The 19321-nt window shown below is 24.9% G+C and overlaps 1 protein-coding gene across 1 annotated transcript in view; it reads left to right on the forward strand.

The window, feature by feature from the left end:
* Positions 1–19321, forward strand: part of LOC114119970 (probable E3 ubiquitin-protein ligase HERC1) — a 37421-nt gene that overhangs the window by 992 nt on the left and 17108 nt on the right. Inside the window, exons 2-39 of the mRNA XM_027981720.2 lie at positions 70–429; positions 503–674; positions 746–919; positions 988–1235; positions 1299–1707; positions 1771–1947; positions 2008–2285; positions 2586–2738; positions 2982–3145; positions 5945–6067; positions 6432–6563; positions 6630–6780; positions 6842–6994; positions 7567–7701; positions 8394–8514; positions 8588–8740; positions 8809–9000; positions 9367–9643; positions 9742–9851; positions 9917–10043; positions 10222–10345; positions 10714–10812; positions 10906–11291; positions 11367–11507; positions 11573–11819; positions 12373–12499; positions 12561–12722; positions 14331–14466; positions 14567–14774; positions 14836–14985; positions 15464–15783; positions 16212–16332; positions 16393–16577; positions 16648–16899; positions 17015–17216; positions 17280–17517; positions 17577–17698; positions 17752–17997. Of these exons, the coding sequence (XP_027837521.2) occupies positions 76–429; positions 503–674; positions 746–919; positions 988–1235; positions 1299–1707; positions 1771–1947; positions 2008–2285; positions 2586–2738; positions 2982–3145; positions 5945–6067; positions 6432–6563; positions 6630–6780; positions 6842–6994; positions 7567–7701; positions 8394–8514; positions 8588–8740; positions 8809–9000; positions 9367–9643; positions 9742–9851; positions 9917–10043; positions 10222–10345; positions 10714–10812; positions 10906–11291; positions 11367–11507; positions 11573–11819; positions 12373–12499; positions 12561–12722; positions 14331–14466; positions 14567–14774; positions 14836–14985; positions 15464–15783; positions 16212–16332; positions 16393–16577; positions 16648–16899; positions 17015–17216; positions 17280–17517; positions 17577–17698; positions 17752–17997 (7269 nt within the window). The 5' untranslated portion in view covers positions 70–75. The remainder of the gene's footprint in view (positions 1–69; positions 430–502; positions 675–745; positions 920–987; positions 1236–1298; positions 1708–1770; positions 1948–2007; positions 2286–2585; positions 2739–2981; positions 3146–5944; positions 6068–6431; positions 6564–6629; positions 6781–6841; positions 6995–7566; positions 7702–8393; positions 8515–8587; positions 8741–8808; positions 9001–9366; positions 9644–9741; positions 9852–9916; positions 10044–10221; positions 10346–10713; positions 10813–10905; positions 11292–11366; positions 11508–11572; positions 11820–12372; positions 12500–12560; positions 12723–14330; positions 14467–14566; positions 14775–14835; positions 14986–15463; positions 15784–16211; positions 16333–16392; positions 16578–16647; positions 16900–17014; positions 17217–17279; positions 17518–17576; positions 17699–17751; positions 17998–19321) is intronic.

Genomic DNA, 19321 nt, shown 5'->3' on the forward strand with positions numbered 1-19321 from the left:
TTTATCTATTTAAAATCTATTTGCTAGTAATTTTCATAAATTAAACTTAGAAATTATATGTATATGTAGTGTATAATGGAAGAAATTGACATAAATATACCGAAGATCCTTTCATCATTTAATATGGATACGGACCCAGAAATAGTTTCAAAGTTGGCCAACTTTGGTTGCAATATTGAAGAGGAGAATGTTATGGAAACATTACATAGTATAAATGGAATTGGATATGAGATTGAAGAAAATGTTTATTCTTTACCTAGCATGTCTGTAAATAAATTAAATGAGCGAAAAAAACAAATAATTATAAGTCATCACGAACTTGCTCGAAGATATTATGATAGTTTGACATTTTCTAAAAGACTGCAAAAAAAAATAGCTTTATTAAGTACTTTATATGATATACTTCATGTGAAATACTACTTATCTAAGGTAATATTAAAATGAATTATTTTTTAAAAATATTTTTCCTTTAAAAAGACATCTATGTTTTTTCTTTCTATAGGAAGATAAAAGTGTTCAAATATCAATGACACCACAGAATTCTATTGACGAGACTATAAAGCCAGTAGCAAAATTAACTGGACAACAAGTACTTATACAATTAACTGTGAAAACAGGACTTACAATGTTTTTCACTCTGTTAAAACAGAGTTGGGAAAACAAAGATTCAAATGGTTAATATAAGTTTGGTTATTATTGTTTTATTCATAAAATATTAATTACACTTAATATGTTATTTTTATAGGCATTAATATGGGTTTAGAAGTTCTTAATACAGCATTAACTCTTATGAGAGAATTAAATCCACTTTCTTTGGGTAGTAAAGCTGAATTGCCTCAACTCGGTTTGGATTGTTTGGATAATATAATGCATTTTGTAAAAGAATGTTTAAATGCCGATTTCATTCAAAATATGAATGGTAATTCTTATTTTAACTATCATAATTATTAACCTTTTTATTATAATAAAAACTTTTACTTTGTACAGTTAAAGAACAACTTGCTGAATTATCATTACTATTAGCTTATCAGCGAGAATCTCTTATTTATTTATTGGAATGGATTGATATGGCTTTAAATATTAATGATATTTGTTTGCCATTTGAAAAACTTTATCGAGTTTTGGAAGAAATGTCATCTATATTGACTTTTGCATTTGGATCAGAAGAATTTGAAAGTTATAAATCTAGAAATTGTATACCACTGAAAGATGTTGCTTTATTATTAATGAAAAAAGTAATTTTTTAGGCTTATTATTCATGTATTGCTTACTAAAAGTTATTTAATAAATAATTTTAGCTTGTTAGTTTTGGAGAAACTTCTGTTGTTCGTACTCCATTAAATCAGAATTCTGCTGAATTGCCACAACCTCTAAGTGAAGTATTTATGTGGGGGAGTAATTCTTCAAATCAACATGCTGAAGGAGCTACAGAAGTAACAGATATTCCAAGACTTGTTAGATCTCTGTCAGATGTACAACAAGTAGAGGCAGGACAATATTGCACATTTATTATTGATACAAAAGGCTGTGTAAGTGCTTGTGGAAAAAATAGTTATGGTCGTTTGGGATTAGGTAACTCATCTAATCAACCAGTCCCTAAACGTATTAACATAAATTGCAAGATTAAACAAGTATCTTCATCAAAAGGCTGTGATGGTCATTCATTAGCTTTAAGTGATACAGGAGAAGTATATAGTTGGGGAGATGGTAAGTTTGATACAAATATTCTTACATGTATTAAATTTTAATTAAATTATATATTTTATGTAGGTGATTATGGTAAATTAGGACACGGAGATGTAGCTACACATAAAGAACCAAAACTTATCCAAGGACCATTTATTGGTAAAGTAATAGAATTAGTGAGTGCTGGTTATAGACATAGTGCTGCAGTTACTAGTGACGGTCAACTTTACACTTGGGGTGAAGGAGATCATGGTCGATTAGGTATTTAATAAATAATATGCATTTTATGATGTCTTAAACATGAAATACTATATATTTTAGGACATGGTGATTGTAACCCTAGGTTTATACCTACACTTGTTAAAAGTTTAAGTGATATGCCAGTCGGCTATGTAGCATGTGGTTCAACTCATACGTTGGCTTGTTCACGTGATGGAAATACTGTTTGGTCTTTTGGTTCTGGTGATAATGGAAAACTTGGTCATGGTAATACATTAAGATTGTATAAGCCACAAAAAATTGAAGGATTGCGACATTACAAAATTAAAAAAGTTGCTGCTGGAATACATTTTTCTGTTGCATTAACTTGCACTGGGGAAGTATGTCTTACAATCTTAATTTTCTAAAGTTTTTAATAATTAATTAATATAATTTCAAAACATAATATTAATACTATGATAAATTTAAATTTTATTAGTGCTATTAAACATTGATACACAAAATATCAATAGTAAATAGAATATTTAATATTATATAAGTGCTTTATTGGTTCATAAGAAATTGACTAATAAGTTTACCTTATTTAACAGTATAGTACATTTAAGTAAATGTCTGAAAACATGAAAATATATCAAAAAAATTGTAGAGCCATTTGGAATTACATTGATACATTGATTTAGGTATTTACTTGGGGTCAAGGATCTAATCTTGGATGTGGTTCATCAGAAATTACTCTCTTTTCACCAGCTGTGGTTGAAGATTTAATGCAACAAATTATTATTGATATATCTGTAGGAGATTCTCATTGTTTGGCATTAACACGGAATTGTGCAGTAAGTAAAATAATACATATAATTATACATTTTTAGGACATTGATCTTGCATGTTCTTTAGTAAACCATTCTTATAATGAATTCAAATTACTATTTTGTTTTTTTTTTAAAAATTACATTTAAATCTTAAAATTTTATGAAATAAAGAATAAAAATATGATATTTCTAAATGATTGTAGTATAAATATTACATATAAGTTTATATTCCCAAATGTATATGTGTAATAAAGTTTTTTCCATTAGGTGTATGCATGGGGCTCTAATGGGAAAGGTCAGTGTGGGCAAGGTCATTCAACAAGTCCTGTAAGTCGTCCTAGCAAAGTCATTAATCTGGAAGGTAAACAAATAAATCAAATTTCTGCCGGAACATCGCATAGTGTTGCTTGGACAACCTTACCACCAGACAGGTATGCATATACAATATACATGTTACAAACAATAAATACTTATTGATTAGATAGTAAAAAAAAGTTAGATACAAGTAGTATATAATTTTTTGTAGGTCAGTACGATATTTGAATTTTAGAGAATCTAAGAATAGAAGAGTTGAGTGAGTGATAGTTTTTGAAAATAAGTTTAGCATTAATTTATCGTTTGAGTCTAGTTCAAAATTGTTCTATTATTCAAACGTTGTCAAGTATTTTAAATAGACTTAGTGTATTTAAAATTCTCAATTACTTAGATTAATTGAGTATTTGAAAATTTTTCACTTACACGAAAATATTCCAATAAGTTTCAAACACCTTTTATTTGGTATTTTATTTTATTGGAAGCATTGAGGTTTCAACATATTTATAGACTAATTCATTTTTCTAATACAGTCAAGTACTATTTAAAAATATATAAAAAAAAATTGTTGAGTTAAGAATTATTTTTCGATGGTAAGTATTTGCCTAATTATAAATAGTCATTGTTGATTTAACGAAATAATTGGGCCTTTTTACATTTATTCATCAACTGTATGATTTTTAAAATGAATTTAAAACTAGTATAGTAGAGTTAGGTTTTAAATTTTTGTATACATTTTTAGTTTAGTTCTTTTTTTTTTTAACAAATGAATGTACTTATTGGTACTGAAAATAATAGTGCAGTCAGAATTGATTGAATATACTTAGTTTCAAAGTTAGTGTAATTTTAAGTATAAGGTTAACTACACTTTCACACTAAAGTAGGAGCAGATTACTATGATTCTTATGAATTTTCATTTAATTGTCAATTGAATCCCATGTCATTTTTTATGTAAAGAAGAACACTGTAAAAATTATTTGTAAAATATCATTTGTTTATTAGTTATGAACTATGACACTTTGAAAGGTACATTTTTTGAAGGATCTACTCAAAAATATATTTTTTAGTTTCTTTCGTATACATACGTATCTTTTTAGATTTTAGTGTTGTGGTAGTATAATATTATAATTATAGCATATAACTAATCTTTAATTGTTTTTTATATTGTTTTTTACATTTTTTTGAAAATATAATTTTACTTCCTGTCATCTACGTGCTCCACTGCCGTGGATAGCTGTTTGCAAATTGTGGGGTTGTTTCGTGACTCCATAAATCTTGTCTATTTATCTTGCAACGTTTTTTTTTTTTTTTTACATGAAGAGCAATAATTGAACTGTATGCAGAGTAGTGAAAACTGTTATTTACATCTCATATTGTAATTATATTGTAAGAAATAAAAACAAAAAGTGTGTGCTGAGTGCTTGGTAAGCAGTAGGTATAATTTCTAATGTTTTGTTATCATGAGTATTATTGTAATAAAAGCACAATTAAAGATTATCTTTAATCGTGAATAAAAACGATAAACGATGAATACCAATGTAATCTCTAAATACAAAACATAAAAATAAATAAAATATTATGTGTGAAAAACCATTATAACCTGTTTGGCGTCGGCTAGATCGTAACAATTCTGAGTGTTGTTGGGGTAAAAAAATTGATGAATATACATTGAATAGTGTGGAATTTGTATGCGAGACAAAAAATCGGAACTTGCTTTTATAATATAGATTTTAGATTCTGAGCAGATCAAGAAAGCTCTTCATAAGTTGTTTATTTTTCAATTAAATATGTTGAAAATTTAGTCATAATATTTTTTTAAATGGGTTTTAAGTAAAAATTTTGACAAAATTCATGAAAATCTCAAAAATGTACATAATATTAGTAAGAATTTCATAAACATTCTTGTTTATTTTCTTAAGATTTAAAAATTTTAAACATGGTTTTTATTTGTTTTTCAACCAAAGAAAAAAAAATTCTCCTAGAAGGTTAAATCAATTTTTTATGAAAATTTAAAGTTCACATTTCTCTACCATTGAATATTCACCCGTAAAATAAATATTCTTTCTCTAACCCTTTTTTTGATGTTATGTTGTATTTCAAATTTTTACTTGAAATTTTCACCTTACATTATTATCATTTTCTATATTTTTTAAATATTTTGACTTTTTGAGCTATATATAGCATTTAGGCATAAGAAATCATTAACCGAGTCAATATTTTTTAAATTTGATAACAAGATTCCACACAAAGTTGTTTTTACAATTGAATAAAAATCATAAAAATATATATTATGCACAGTTTTTTTTTTATGTGTATTTGAAAACAATAATTTTTAAGAAAATCGTCAAAATTCCAAAAAATTTTATTACTATTAGAATTTCATAAAAAATTTTATTTTTATATCTTAGTTTTGAAAATGTAATACAAGATTAGTCATAAGTAATGTATAGTGGAACCATAAAATCTAATAAATATATAAAAACTTTTTATAGACTTTTTTAGTAAAATTTGGATAAATTACTTATTTAAATAATAAATATTGATGTTAATTATTTTGTTATAATTTATAAATTTTCACGCTGTGGAAATATGCTGCCCTTATTCTGACTCTAATATTGTTTTTGAATGTCACATAAATTTAAACACAATTTGTGTAAAAACAACATTGATTGAGTCTCAGCGTATTCTATCGTGTAGTTAGATTAGATTGATTAATTTCCCATGATGGTATTAGTTAGACACTTTTACTATTTTTAATAGAGTTTTTTTTGATTAAGTGTTTCATAAATTGATCGAATTGTTTTTAGTAAAAATAATACCTAACCACTTAATTTAAAAAATATTAGTTAACATTTCTGTATATTACGGATTAGGTTTTAGTTATTTTAATTGATTAACATTTTTATTTCCATAACTAGGCAAACAAATGTATGGCATAGTCCATTCTGTATTGATTTACATGAAAGTACATTTAAGTGGTTAAGACAGTTTATTGAGAAATATTGCGAACAAATTGAGTCTCATCAATCTACACCGAACGAGTATGTATTTTTTATTTTTTATTTTATCTTCAGCATATGGTAAATAATTATATTTCTCACTTATTTTTACTTTGCATTTTATTATGTTGAAGTTTTATATTATAGTTTTTAAGTTATTAACAAAATATTTTAAAAAAACAATTTAAATCTATTTATTTATGTTTTCCCAAAAGGTAGCATAAATAAATTTAAATTTCATTTCGTTTTATTAGAATAATACTAAAATGCTACTTATTAATTGTTGAAAATAAAGATAAAATATATTTTTAGAAAAAAAACATGTATTTTTATTGCTGAAGGTTAATGTATATCAATTTTGTATTATCATAATTCAATTTAACAAGTATATTATTTTTGTATTTAGTATTAATGAAGAAATGCTTATCTTGAGTCTAAATATGCTGAATAATCATTTATTTTTTGCCCGTGTATCTGGTCATAATTTTTCAAAACTTCTTGGTAATGAAACAAGTCAACTACGTACACTTCTTTTAAAGTAAGTATTAATATTTAATATGTAACAATATTTAAATCAGTAATATATAACCAAAATTTAATTCAGACTTGTAGATTTGCAAGTAAAAGAAGTAGTAGAAAGAAGTTTAATGGATTGTCTATCTACTGGTGCATCGCTTCTTTTACCTCCATTATCTGGACGTCTAAATATTCTTAAATCTCTTCTTGCACAAGATACAAATTTAACTAGAGGACAGGTAATATTAATGTATATAATATATTATCAATTTATATAATACTATTTTTTTTTTTTTTTAGAAATTGCTTTTAGATGTCACAGTTTCTAGCTTAAATGATAATAGTCATATTAGTTCATTGTTTCGAGTTAACTCAATGGGCCTTTATGAAAATCGATACTTGTCAATTGAAGAAGTTATGAAATTACTATTAAAACATTTAACAAACAGTACTGTGAGTAAAATATATAATTTATAATTACATTTTTATATAGATGCACAATATTAGCTACAAATTTACAATAACTAATTAAAGGCCCTTTCATACACATCTGATTGAAATCTTTTTCGAGTCTGTCTCCCAGGGCATCTGTTTACTCAGTATTTAGAATTTCTTGTTTTTGAATGGATGAATTTATACTTATCAGATCAGAGTCTGTTCTAAGCTTTCTGAGTTCTCTCCTATCAGAAAAATATTGTCGCTGACCAATTTTTGTCCGAGTTTGGACACGGAACAGTGCTGGATCTATTATATCTGAACATTTGGATCATATTATATATGTAAATATAACACTCCAAATGTAAAAATCGGGAACAGATATGAATCGGATGTGTGTGAAAAAAACCTTACACCTAACACTAATTACAGTACTATAGATTTGACATAATTGTTAATTTTGTCAAAAATAAATTTAAGCAATTAATTATTATATTTTGTATAAGAATAAATTTATTGTTTGTTTTTAACTAAAGTATTTAATAGTATAACAATGATTTTTATATTGAACTATATGTTTTATTCTTGAGGTAACTTTGTTGGAGTCAAATAATTACACTACATTCAAAAAAGGGAACAAATTGGATGTAATACTTACTTCCCTTCATAAGTTATTATTATCACATTTATTGGCATATAATATTAAATCATTCCATTTTAGTAATGTAAGTATTTAATTAGAACTATTAATGCTTACCTATTATATGATATTATACTGAATGATTTATTTACCAAATAATATTCATTGTTTCAAAATGTATTAACGTTTTTGAAAATATTTTTGTTACATAATTTCCAGTTGAAATAAAACAACATGTTTTATTATCATAATTTTTTTCTAAGTTTTTTACTTTTTGAATGATAACATATTTTTAATTTAATTTTCTGAAACAAAATATTTTTTTGGAGTATTTTGATACATAAAAATCAAAATTCAGACAAGTTGTTTATTTAAAGTGTATTGAAGTGGATTAGTAGACCAACATTTTGTGGGGTATTGCATACTTTTCCATAATTCACCTAAACTTTAAATACTTATTTATCATAAACTATTCTATTGAATTTTGATTTTTATGTATCTAAATATTTTGCTTCAGAATATGAAATTAAAAATATGTTGTCATTCAGAAAGAAAATAAGTGAAATAACTTTAAAAAAATACTAGTATATAACAAAAAATTTTGTTTATTTAAACTGGAAAATATGTAATAAGAATATTTTCAAAAATACTATAGATTTTTAAATAATGAGTTTGATTAGAGAATTCCTTTTATGAAAATAAAATTTTTTCACAAAAGTGAGTTTTTGTTTTAAATTTGTTTTTTTTTTTTTTAATGAATGTTATATTATTTTTCAGACTTGTCTTAGTATGAACCGTCTTTTAGTTAATCATTTAGAAGCATATTTAATGTTTGCTAACAAAATATTTACAATGGCCATTGATTCTTATAAAGATGAACATCATCTTTTTTACAATGGTATTCACTTTAATACATTTATACATTTACTTGAAAGAAAAATAGATTTATTAAGTATAAATTTGTATTTCAGCTGTTTTATCTTCATCAATAGTTGGAGAAACAATGATTAATACATTAAATTCATTATCATTATATCAAAGTGAACATATTCAACCTTTAATAACATCTTTAGTAAATACAGTTCAATCTCTTCATACATTAAACCAAAAAATGTGTTCAAATGGTATGAATAAAGTTATGTGTATTTTAAGTATATTATTAATTTATTGATTATTGATTATTTATATTTAGATCCTGAAAAGATGAACGAATCTATATGGTTTATTGAACTAGAATCAGCATTTTGTTTATTAATTGGCCAGTTAATAAGTTATGGAATAATAAGTTCACCTTTATGTCCATCAGAAATATATAATGAACGCTGGTTAAAGAGTAAATTGTTTTCTTCCGGAATTGAAAAATTAGAAGATAAAAATATATTTGGTAAGAGTATAAAAATATATTTATATTAAATGTTTCCATACTGTACTGAATATTGTACATACCATCCAGGTTATTATAAAATAAATTAATTTACTGATATTACTATAGTACAAATTAAAACTTGTTATTGTCAAAAACTGATACTGCATAAAAATTAGTTTTTAATAAATAATAAGAAAAGTGTTAAAATTTTTTATTTTTGACACTGTAACTTGGCTACTTACTAGATGAGATTTGATTTTTCATGTTGAATATCAGAACATATTTATTGATGAAAAATATTTGAAAAAACACATAATCTAACAATATTATTGTACATAATTTACAGAAAGTAAATAATATTCCTATTGATTTTGTGTATTTTAGATGATATAGAAGATCGATTGAAACGTATTATTAATCAAGGGTTTATTGTATTAGAACATGAACTGCATTTTATACCTTTACCATATTTAAGTTTACTTAAATATATATTATGTGGTTATGAACAAAATGAAGATAGTGCTATATTAGCTATTTGCAAAAATTTTAAGGATAAATATGAAAGTTTCTTAAAAGATAATAAATATGATATGATAGCACGTTTAACATTACCATTGTTTTACATTACATTGATAAAAATTGATGGAAGACCTCTTAAAGAGTAAGTATATAACACACACATATATATATATATATATATATATATATATATATATGTATAAACCATGATCAGAAGTAAAATTGTATTTTCATTTGCAGTTTAGTGTTAAATAAAAAACTTGTTTCTTTTATTAACGATATGTGTATGAAAATGTTTTTTGCTATTGTTAATAATAATACTGAAAAATCTGCTACATTTTCTGAAAGTAGTGAGTATTCATCTATCAATGAGAAACTTATTTATTTTTAATGTTTGGTTTATTATATTTTAAAGGTTCCCCAAATACTGTAATGGATGAGTACCTATGCTTAAATATTTCTAGCAAATGCTGTTTTTTGTTGACTGCAGTTCGTGGAATGCATAGTGATCCATCTTTACCCAACAAACATCTTTTAAAAGAGTATGATTATTAAATGTTTAAATGATTTAAAAAAAAAATGTATAACTTAATTTCAATAATATTTATAATTGATTTATAAGTGTGTGTCAAAATTATCATACATTTAAAAATATAAAGATATAAAAATGTATTTTTTGCATATCTTTAATATGTTTTAAAATACTAATTATTTTTTTAGTGATTTGACTGCTGCTAATAAATCAGTATTAGAATCAGTTTTAGAATTTGTTTTTGATTGTAAACAAGCTACCAATCCATATGCATTAATACAAGCATCAGAAATAGAAGAAATCAGAGCACACGTATGTAAAGTTATTTAATTTATAAATATATCGATTAAAAGTATTATAGTTACACAGAAAAAGTAGAAGGTTTTCAAATTTCTTTAAAATTTAAAAGTAGTATAATATCTAATAAATAAATAAAAATACAATTTAAACTCATATATTATAAAAGAAGATTAATTTTTGTTTCTTCTAAAAACAAATACATAGTATCAAATGCAAATGCCACTGTATACAATTATTTTGAAAATTGAAACCACTCCTTAATAAGCCCAGAAAACCTTCTTAAAACTCAAATCATTTTAATAAATTTATTATAGTTTATATTATAATTTATTTGTATTCTTTTTTTATTTTACATAAACATTTTTTTATGTATGTAATAGGATCGATTAGCAGCTTTTAATCGTATTACAAAAATGTTGAAAATTATTGATTTTGTACAAGACTCATCCAATCATATTTCATTGAGTCATATGTGTAAGGTAAAATATAAATTATCTTCTTTTTGTAATATTAATGTTTTATATTAAGTATTTACTTGGTATAATAATATTGCTTATATTAATCAATAATAGGTTTTTCAAGCATTCATTTGTGGTCTTTTGGAGTTGTACCATTCACAATTTATCGAACATCACTATTATTCAGCTATAAATACAGTTCCCAGATCAATTAAAAGACAGATTCAAAATGCTGTTCTTAATATTTACAAACATTTTGAAATATATTTAAGGATGAATGTTGCAACATCAGAATTATTTTCTATTCAAATATGTATACTTTCATTACTCAATATGCATTTTACATCATCAGATTTTGAGTATTTATTGTCAAACAATTTACCTGAAATGTTGGTTAGTACGTGTAAGCTTCATGTTCCATTTATGTCTACTGATCGATACTCATTAGTAGTAGTTAAAATGACAAGTAATATTTTATACATTTTGGCAGTATCAGGATGGTACGTTATTTAAATTATATCTTGTTTTAATTTCAATTTAATTATTTAGCTAATACAATTTTTTTTTTTTTTTAGCAATACAAATACTAGTTTTGAAAGTATTAGAGCAGTTTTTGTAAATGTACACAATCTTTTAGATATACTAATTAATTCAAGACAATGTTCTATTATGGAACAAACTTTTTCTGAAACCCCAAATAATATGCTAGTTGAAGGGTAAGTAAAGCAGTAAGTTTATGGTATAAATTTTATTTTTATTTAATAATCTTTGTTACTTTTAGGGTAAATTCTCCAGAGTCATATCCAGTGCAAAGTTATATTTGTGATTTATTGTCATTTGTTTTACAATGCACATCATTTTCTCCTTTGTGTATAAGTTCTCATCAATGGACTGAAACTCTTCTACGCTTAGCTCAATGTTCTAGTACTATGTTTTTAGCAGAACATTTTCGCTGTAAATTGTTAATTTTGAGATTATTACGACAAATATTGCCCTATTTAAAATCATCCAATACTGGCCGTAAAAAAGTATGTGTTTAAATATTTTATTTTAGATGTTGTAGTTTTTATTTTATAGTTTTCATTATTTTATAAAATTTTGATTTGTTTTATTTTCTGCATGCTTTTCTGTAAAAGAACAATTACTGATAATGAGATGGTATATTTAAGTCTAAATTATTTTTTTCTTTATTTTATGTAACTCTTATTGGGTCATTATTTTTGGTATTAGATATTAGTAATTAATTATTCAAGTTAGTTAGTAAATAATATGTAGTTATATGATGTAGTAATTATTGATAAATCTATATAATTAAATGGTAGAATTTATAAATTGTAAACCTTATACTTATTAGTGTTTTTTCGAGAAAATACCTAAATTAAATAAAATTTTTATATTTTACCTTCTAAAATGAAATATATAAAACATATAATATAGAAGATGGTCTTAATTTGTAGTATTACCTATAATTATCTACATTTTTAAGAGTAATTTTTCTCGTAAAATCTTTTGTTGAAATTTAACTTTATGGATGTATACATTTTTTTTAATTACTGATATTTTGAATACACTTAATTTTAGATCGTTAAGACACTTTTTGAACAATTGGGTACTAATATGTGGTTAATTCCACAACAAGTTGAAAATATAACAGCATATTTAAAACAAGAAGATTTAGATAAACAAATGGGTAACATATGTTTAAATGGTAAGAAATTATTTAGCTTGATTTGAATTATAAAATGTTGTAAATTTATATATTTTTTTAGATTCAAATGATAGTATAAGTAATCATAATATTGATGTTGGTGAGTTACCATTTTCATTTCACGAAGAAAAGAGTTTCAATTGTATAATTGAAAATGGTCATACAGTTATCCATGCTCATGGTGGAAGAGCTTATGCTCTTGGATCTACTCCTTTTGAAAGTGGTAATTTTAAAAATCTTAATACTTAATAAAAATGCATAATTCTTATTAAATATAATACCATATAAAAGGTACTTTATTATTTACTAACTTTTATTTAAAAAATTATAAACCTACAGGCTGTTAAACAGGTTCCCTATAGTACTAACCTTTCCTATACTGTATACTTTTTAGATAATCTATTCTTGGCAGTAATATAATTTTAGGAGTTTTAAGACTGTATAAATAAATATTAAAATTTATTAATAACTTAATAAGTATAAAATTCAACACGATTAACAATAACTTAATACTAATAGAAAATTGTGAATCATATAGAGTATAAATGTCCATGTATTATATTCAATGTCTCTTATGATTTCTTAATAAATTATTCTTAAATGTTAAATCGCATGTAGACAGGAATAAAACCAGCATACGGATAAATCTTGTAAAATGGGGCATTGAGGAAAATCCAAGATGCGACTGTAGAGAAATACAGGGCGACGAGCATCTGTTGAAATGCATGAATGCACCATAAAATATACAAAATAAAAATGATCTGTTTAATACATTGACTGATCGAGTAATCGATCTTATAAAATATTGGTTCGAGATAGGTATATGAGTTGCGTCGATCATACGAGAAAAAGAAATAAATTATTCTTAGGTTTTCTTCCCTAAACAAATTAATTTTAAATTATTCAATTGAAGGTGATATTTTTAGTACCAACTCTCACTTCTCAGTCTTCTCCCCAGTGATCTTCAACCTTTTTTTACTTGCTACTCACTTTTTCTGTTGTTGCGTGCACATATCAGAGTTTGTATCTTGAGTATCTTGTAGTTGTTGCAAATGTGTATCCAGATTTGATTATGTACAATAATACTACAGTATAATTATTGTAATGTGAAGATGCGTTATCGAAGACTAGGTGACCTTACTTATAAATGCAATCTCATTGCAATAATATAACGATTGGTGCACTTACTATCCCTACATGTGGCATGGTCATACTAACTTAACCTTGATATCTCGTAGATATATCGTAGCCCATAACACTGTAAACGATTTTTCATGACCTTTTTTGATAATTTATTATAATTTTATAATCTTATTATTTTTTTTTTAATTTTAAAAGAGAAAACCTGCCGCGACATATTTTAAAGCTTACATGATCCAAAATTGGGTTGCGACCTGTTAGTTGAATACCACTGCTTTATGCCATATTGACTTTGTAGATATATTATGGGAAAATATATGGACTTTTTCTCCTTGTTTACTTCTTCATCCTGATTAGTATTATCTGTCTCCAATTTGATTATTGTATCAAGAATTAAACCTTTATGTTTCAAACAATCTATTATTATCACATCTGTCTGTATTTTTTTTTCTGAATCTGATTACATTATGTAGAGGGTCTCTTCATAGACTTCTTATAAGATCAAACTTTATGATGTTAAGAGTTTTTAAACAGTTCTGGTCTTAGCCTTAAATATAGTTAATAGATGAGAGAAAAACATTATTTGTGAATTGTGTATTGATGTATCATTATTCTATAATCTATATTTATTAAACTATCCGATTATATGTACTTCGGCCTATAGGCTTAAATTATTTTATTTTTGTTTTAGGTGTTTATCAATGGAAATTTTTTATTTTGAAAGAACATAAAGGCAACGAAGGTTCATGTATTGGTATATCAAGATATCCCATTAAAGATCAAAACTATAGAACAACATCTGATATGTGGCTATATAGAGCTTATAAGTATTTATTCAAATTTCATTTAATTACATTTATTTATATACTAGTATTCTAGTAGTTGAATACATAAATTAATATTTTTTTTTTTATTATTTTTTTGTAGTGGTATTTTATATCATAATGGCCAGTTACCTCTAGCACTTAAAACATATACTCAAGGTGACTACATTACAGCTACTTTTGATACTGAATCAAGGACTCTTAGTTTTGCTAAAAATAATGATTATCCAGTCATAGCTTTTCAAAATATAGATACCAAAACAAAGCTTTTTCCTTGTGTATTATGTTACAGTACTGCTGCTGGACAAAAGGTATACTTCATATTTATATGTTTCTTTAAATATTATAATTTGAATTAATTTATTATTTCAGATTAAAATAAGTGATTATAGAGCTGAACGAAATAAAAACGCCGAACTTTTTGCTGGAGAACCTTATTTAGCACCTATGTTTACATGTATTACTGAAAATTATATTTCAATAATACGAATTTTGCATAACACTGATCAGTGGTTAATTGAGGTAATTATTTTTTATTAATCACACATATTATATTTGTATTAATTGTTAAATTGATAAAATTAGTTAATTTATAAATTAAATATGTAATTACCATCATTACTCGTTCTGTTTTTTACTTTGTTGGTTTAAAAGTTAACACATTTGCCTCCGATTTCATATTCCTAATCTAGTGCTATATGCTATTTAAAGCTAAATAATACACAATGGAATCAAAAATTAACTGCAACACATTGCTTATTAACACATATTGAATGGTCATGATAAAATATATTAAAGGAATATGTCTATGACTGATTAATTTATAAATTTATAAGCTGTGGTGAACGTGTTAATAAGTATCAATAAATCATTATTTAAAATTGATTTTTGATGTTTGATTTATCAAAATTCAAACTAAAACCATGTCATAAAGTTAACATTAATATGTTTCAAATTTTATTGATTTCAATGTATTAACCAACTTTTAATAATTTAATAGGTGAATGAGTGTCTTTTAGAACAACTTTCATTTTTAAAAGGAGTTTTACCTGAAGTACGTTTTAAAGAAAGACTATTAGAAATATCCGGATCTATTCAAAAAGAACCAATTTGTGAACATATTGGAGAGGTTGATTTAAATTTATTATGTGAAAAAGTATGGCCAGCATTAGCAGTAATTGGAGGCCTTGATCGTGGTTTAAAAGTAGATGGAAGATGTTTTGATTTAGATCAAAAATCATTTGGTACCATAATGGGAACTTTAAAAAAAGGTTTCACTACTGCAAAAGTAATGCGAGAAGACAAAAATGACACTGTCAGGTTGTGCAAAATTTTTAATTTACATTTTTAGATAATAAACATTATTATGTATAATTAATATAATGTATACATAGGTATCATAAAATATTAAATTCTGTAGATATCCTACAACATTTATAACTAGATAGATTACTGCTTATTAAATTGCCATAGGAATGTTGAAGTCATGTACCAATATACAAATAATGCAATGGTAACAAAATACCTTGATAAATAAGATACTTGTGAAAAATGTTTGATATTTAATATATATTATTATATTATTATGAAAATTGTTTATTAGCATATGGCTGTTGAATTTTATCTAATATTGAGTAGTTTTCTTTCTAGTTATTTTATGTTTATAACTTAACTTTATCTTAAACAAATTTAAAATATGGATGTGGTTTATTCCAGTAAAGTATATATATATTTTTTATCTTTTATAGTGATGTATTATTTCAATCGTTATTACCATGTAATAATATTAAATTTAATCCTGCACGATTGGAATATATTCCTGCATTGTTGTTGTATTCAATTGGGCGGTTGAGTGGCATTACAAATGAAGTATTACTATTGTACAATACTAAATAATATTTGAGACTAATAACAAAAATTTAATTTTAGTTAGTGTCTCCAAATAATTCTCAAGCTAGTAAAATGTCTGATAAATTTCATGAAGAAAATGCTATTAAATCATTGGATTTATTCTCTAGTCAAATGGTTATGAATATCATGGATCAATTATCAGAAGTAAATACTATACCATCTTCAAGTAATACTAAAGATTTAGGAGTAAACACAACAACCAAGTATGTATTAAATATTAAATGATTTTTTCAATAGTTTAATTAAACCATATTTTTTTAATTAAATTTTTAGGGATGCTTATAATGTTTCTCTAGCTCATGAAACTAAACTATTTAAATTGTCAGCGTTACAAACTACTGCATTAAAAAGTCTAGAAGTTTTTATGACTAGCTCTATGTGTGTTGATATATTAGTCAATCCTATTTCTCCAAAATCAAAACAACCAACTGATGCTAATAAAAACGCAATCGGTGATAATAAAAAGAAACGTGATAATTTAAAGGAAAATGATACTATGAATGACATTTTAATATTTCTTTTTAGGTAAATAGTAATAATTTAGTTTTTTTTTTATTAAGTATTGCCGTTAATAATAATTATTATTTTTAAATTACATAATTATATATTATAGTCACTTATGATTTGGTTTATGTTATAGATGTGCTTTTGAAAAGAGTCTATGTTCAAAATATTTAATTATTGAAACAGATATGATTGAATCTGAAAGAATACTTAACATACTTTACAATAATTATCTTAAAGAATGTGCTGAAAATAAATATAAAATACCAGATTTACAAAATCGTTTGAAAACTTTAATAAGTTTTCAAGAAAGTACTAATGTAAAACGAAGAGAATCTGTAAATAATTATAAAAATAATTATTTTAAAAATTTTAATTTATTTAAATAATTTTTTTTCAAGATTTCTGGAGATACATCTAGAACTACTGAAGACTCTCCCAGAAGAATTGGAAGATCTCGTCGTAATATGTTACATCGATCAAACACCATTTACATGTGTCCTACTAGTACAGTTAATCTTAATACACCAAGTCTTATTCCTCCTAGGGAAAATAGGGAACACATTCCATCTATAGCAATTCCTCTAATTGAAATGGGATTTTCTGCAAGGCTAGTTGAAAGAGCTATTGCTGCATTAGGTATAAATTAGGTTTATTTATTTATTTACTTTTATTTTAAAATAATTATTTTTTCTTAGGTAACATTTGGGAAACAATGCCACGGAATGTAGCTATAAATAGTTTAGCTACTTGGATGATAGAACACCCATGCATACAAGAAACTAATTTTGAAAGTTCAGACAGTATTACAGAAACTAGAGTATGTTAAATTAATAACATATTTTAATACATTTTAACCAAGAATGTTTCCAGGTACTTTCTGGGAGAACGACACATTATACCATTCATCCAGAACATCCTATTGATGACAGCCCTTTAGATTTGGCTCCTCGAAGACTGATAGCTAGAAGACGTCCTACAGAACTCTCTCCAGATCACTCACTGTTTATGCCTCCAAACTATCTGGAACCTGATGATTACATGGATGATATTTTGAATGGAGATACTGATAGTATGGCTACGATTGCTTCAGATGTAGAACAACCTGAATCACCACCGGTAATTAAATATTTTTAAAAGTTATGCATTAATAGGGCATATACAAAGATGGGTTGAGTCTTCTTATTTGGTACTATTTTAATAATTGTTTCTTTTTTATATTTTTAACTTATGTGATATTTTATAGTTGTAATAGTACCAATAATACTGAATTTGATGATAATGGTGGCTGACTGTTGATCAGGTGTTTTTGTTGCTGTTATGATTGATCAAAATAAAATATATATTTACAGTGTGTTCACCAATTTAGGGAACACTGAATTTCTTGGCCGAATTTTTTTGGAGTATTGTAGTAATTTTATACCCATATTAAGTTAGTTTTGTTTATGACATTTCTAAAAAAAACGTACAAATATTCAAAAACTAACCAATAAGAATTAATTTTAAATGATTTTAAAACTTTTTTAAAATAATAAAAAAATAAATTATTTATTAAAACTGCCATGGCTCTTATTCAGTCAATTTTGAATTAGTGATACATAAAAATTGTTTAAAAGAAATAGACCTATCTGAGTATGGTGTTCAAAATAGGTGTTGCTGTTAAAAAATAAGAAAGTTTTTACAGAGCATGCGCAGACCAAAATTTCAAAACCTTTTAAAATGTATCAAATAATTTGAATTTAAATAAAAAAAAATCGATCTATTCCTAAAAAGTCCAGCTGAGAAATTCGGTGTTCCTTAAATTGGTGAACATACTATATAAATTTATTTATTTACATTTTTTTAGAATAACAACTAATAAGGTTGTTGCATTTGACTTATTGGTCACCCCTGCTTATATCTTAACAGTTTCTAAAGTTATAATTAACGAGTTAATTTATAATTTTTATAATTAGTGCCAGGTTTAGTTTTGTTTTTAGCTTTTTGGCACATTCTTCAATAGACTCATACCATTTTTCCTATAGTTAGTAGTTTAGCAAAAATGTATGTAATTCTTTTTTATTGTGAGTTTTCATATCTTTTTTTGTGAGGTTGAAATGAAAAAACTTTATTTTATTATTTTAAAAATATTATTTTAATTATCATTTTTTTCTTAAGTTACAGACAATAAACATTTAAAGATATTTAGTTTGTACTGATATAAAGTTGTATACTATGTTAGCAAAGGAAATAAATACTTTTGTGATGGCCCATAGACCATAATCTCAGGCAGTGAGCTCTTACCTTATTAAATCCAGCTCTGCTCATAAGATCTGTATATATGTTTTATGTCTAGCCCATTCTTTTTTGAATTTCTAGATCCTGTTTTATGATAAATTAAAAATTAAGTTTAAATTTAAAAAAATGTCATTGCTGTATAATATTTATATTAAATTATTTATTT

The sequence above is a fragment of the Aphis gossypii genome, chromosome 3 (assembly GCF_020184175.1).
Source record: "Aphis gossypii isolate Hap1 chromosome 3, ASM2018417v2, whole genome shotgun sequence".
In the NCBI taxonomy this organism is placed as follows: Eukaryota; Metazoa; Arthropoda; class Insecta; order Hemiptera; family Aphididae; genus Aphis; species Aphis gossypii.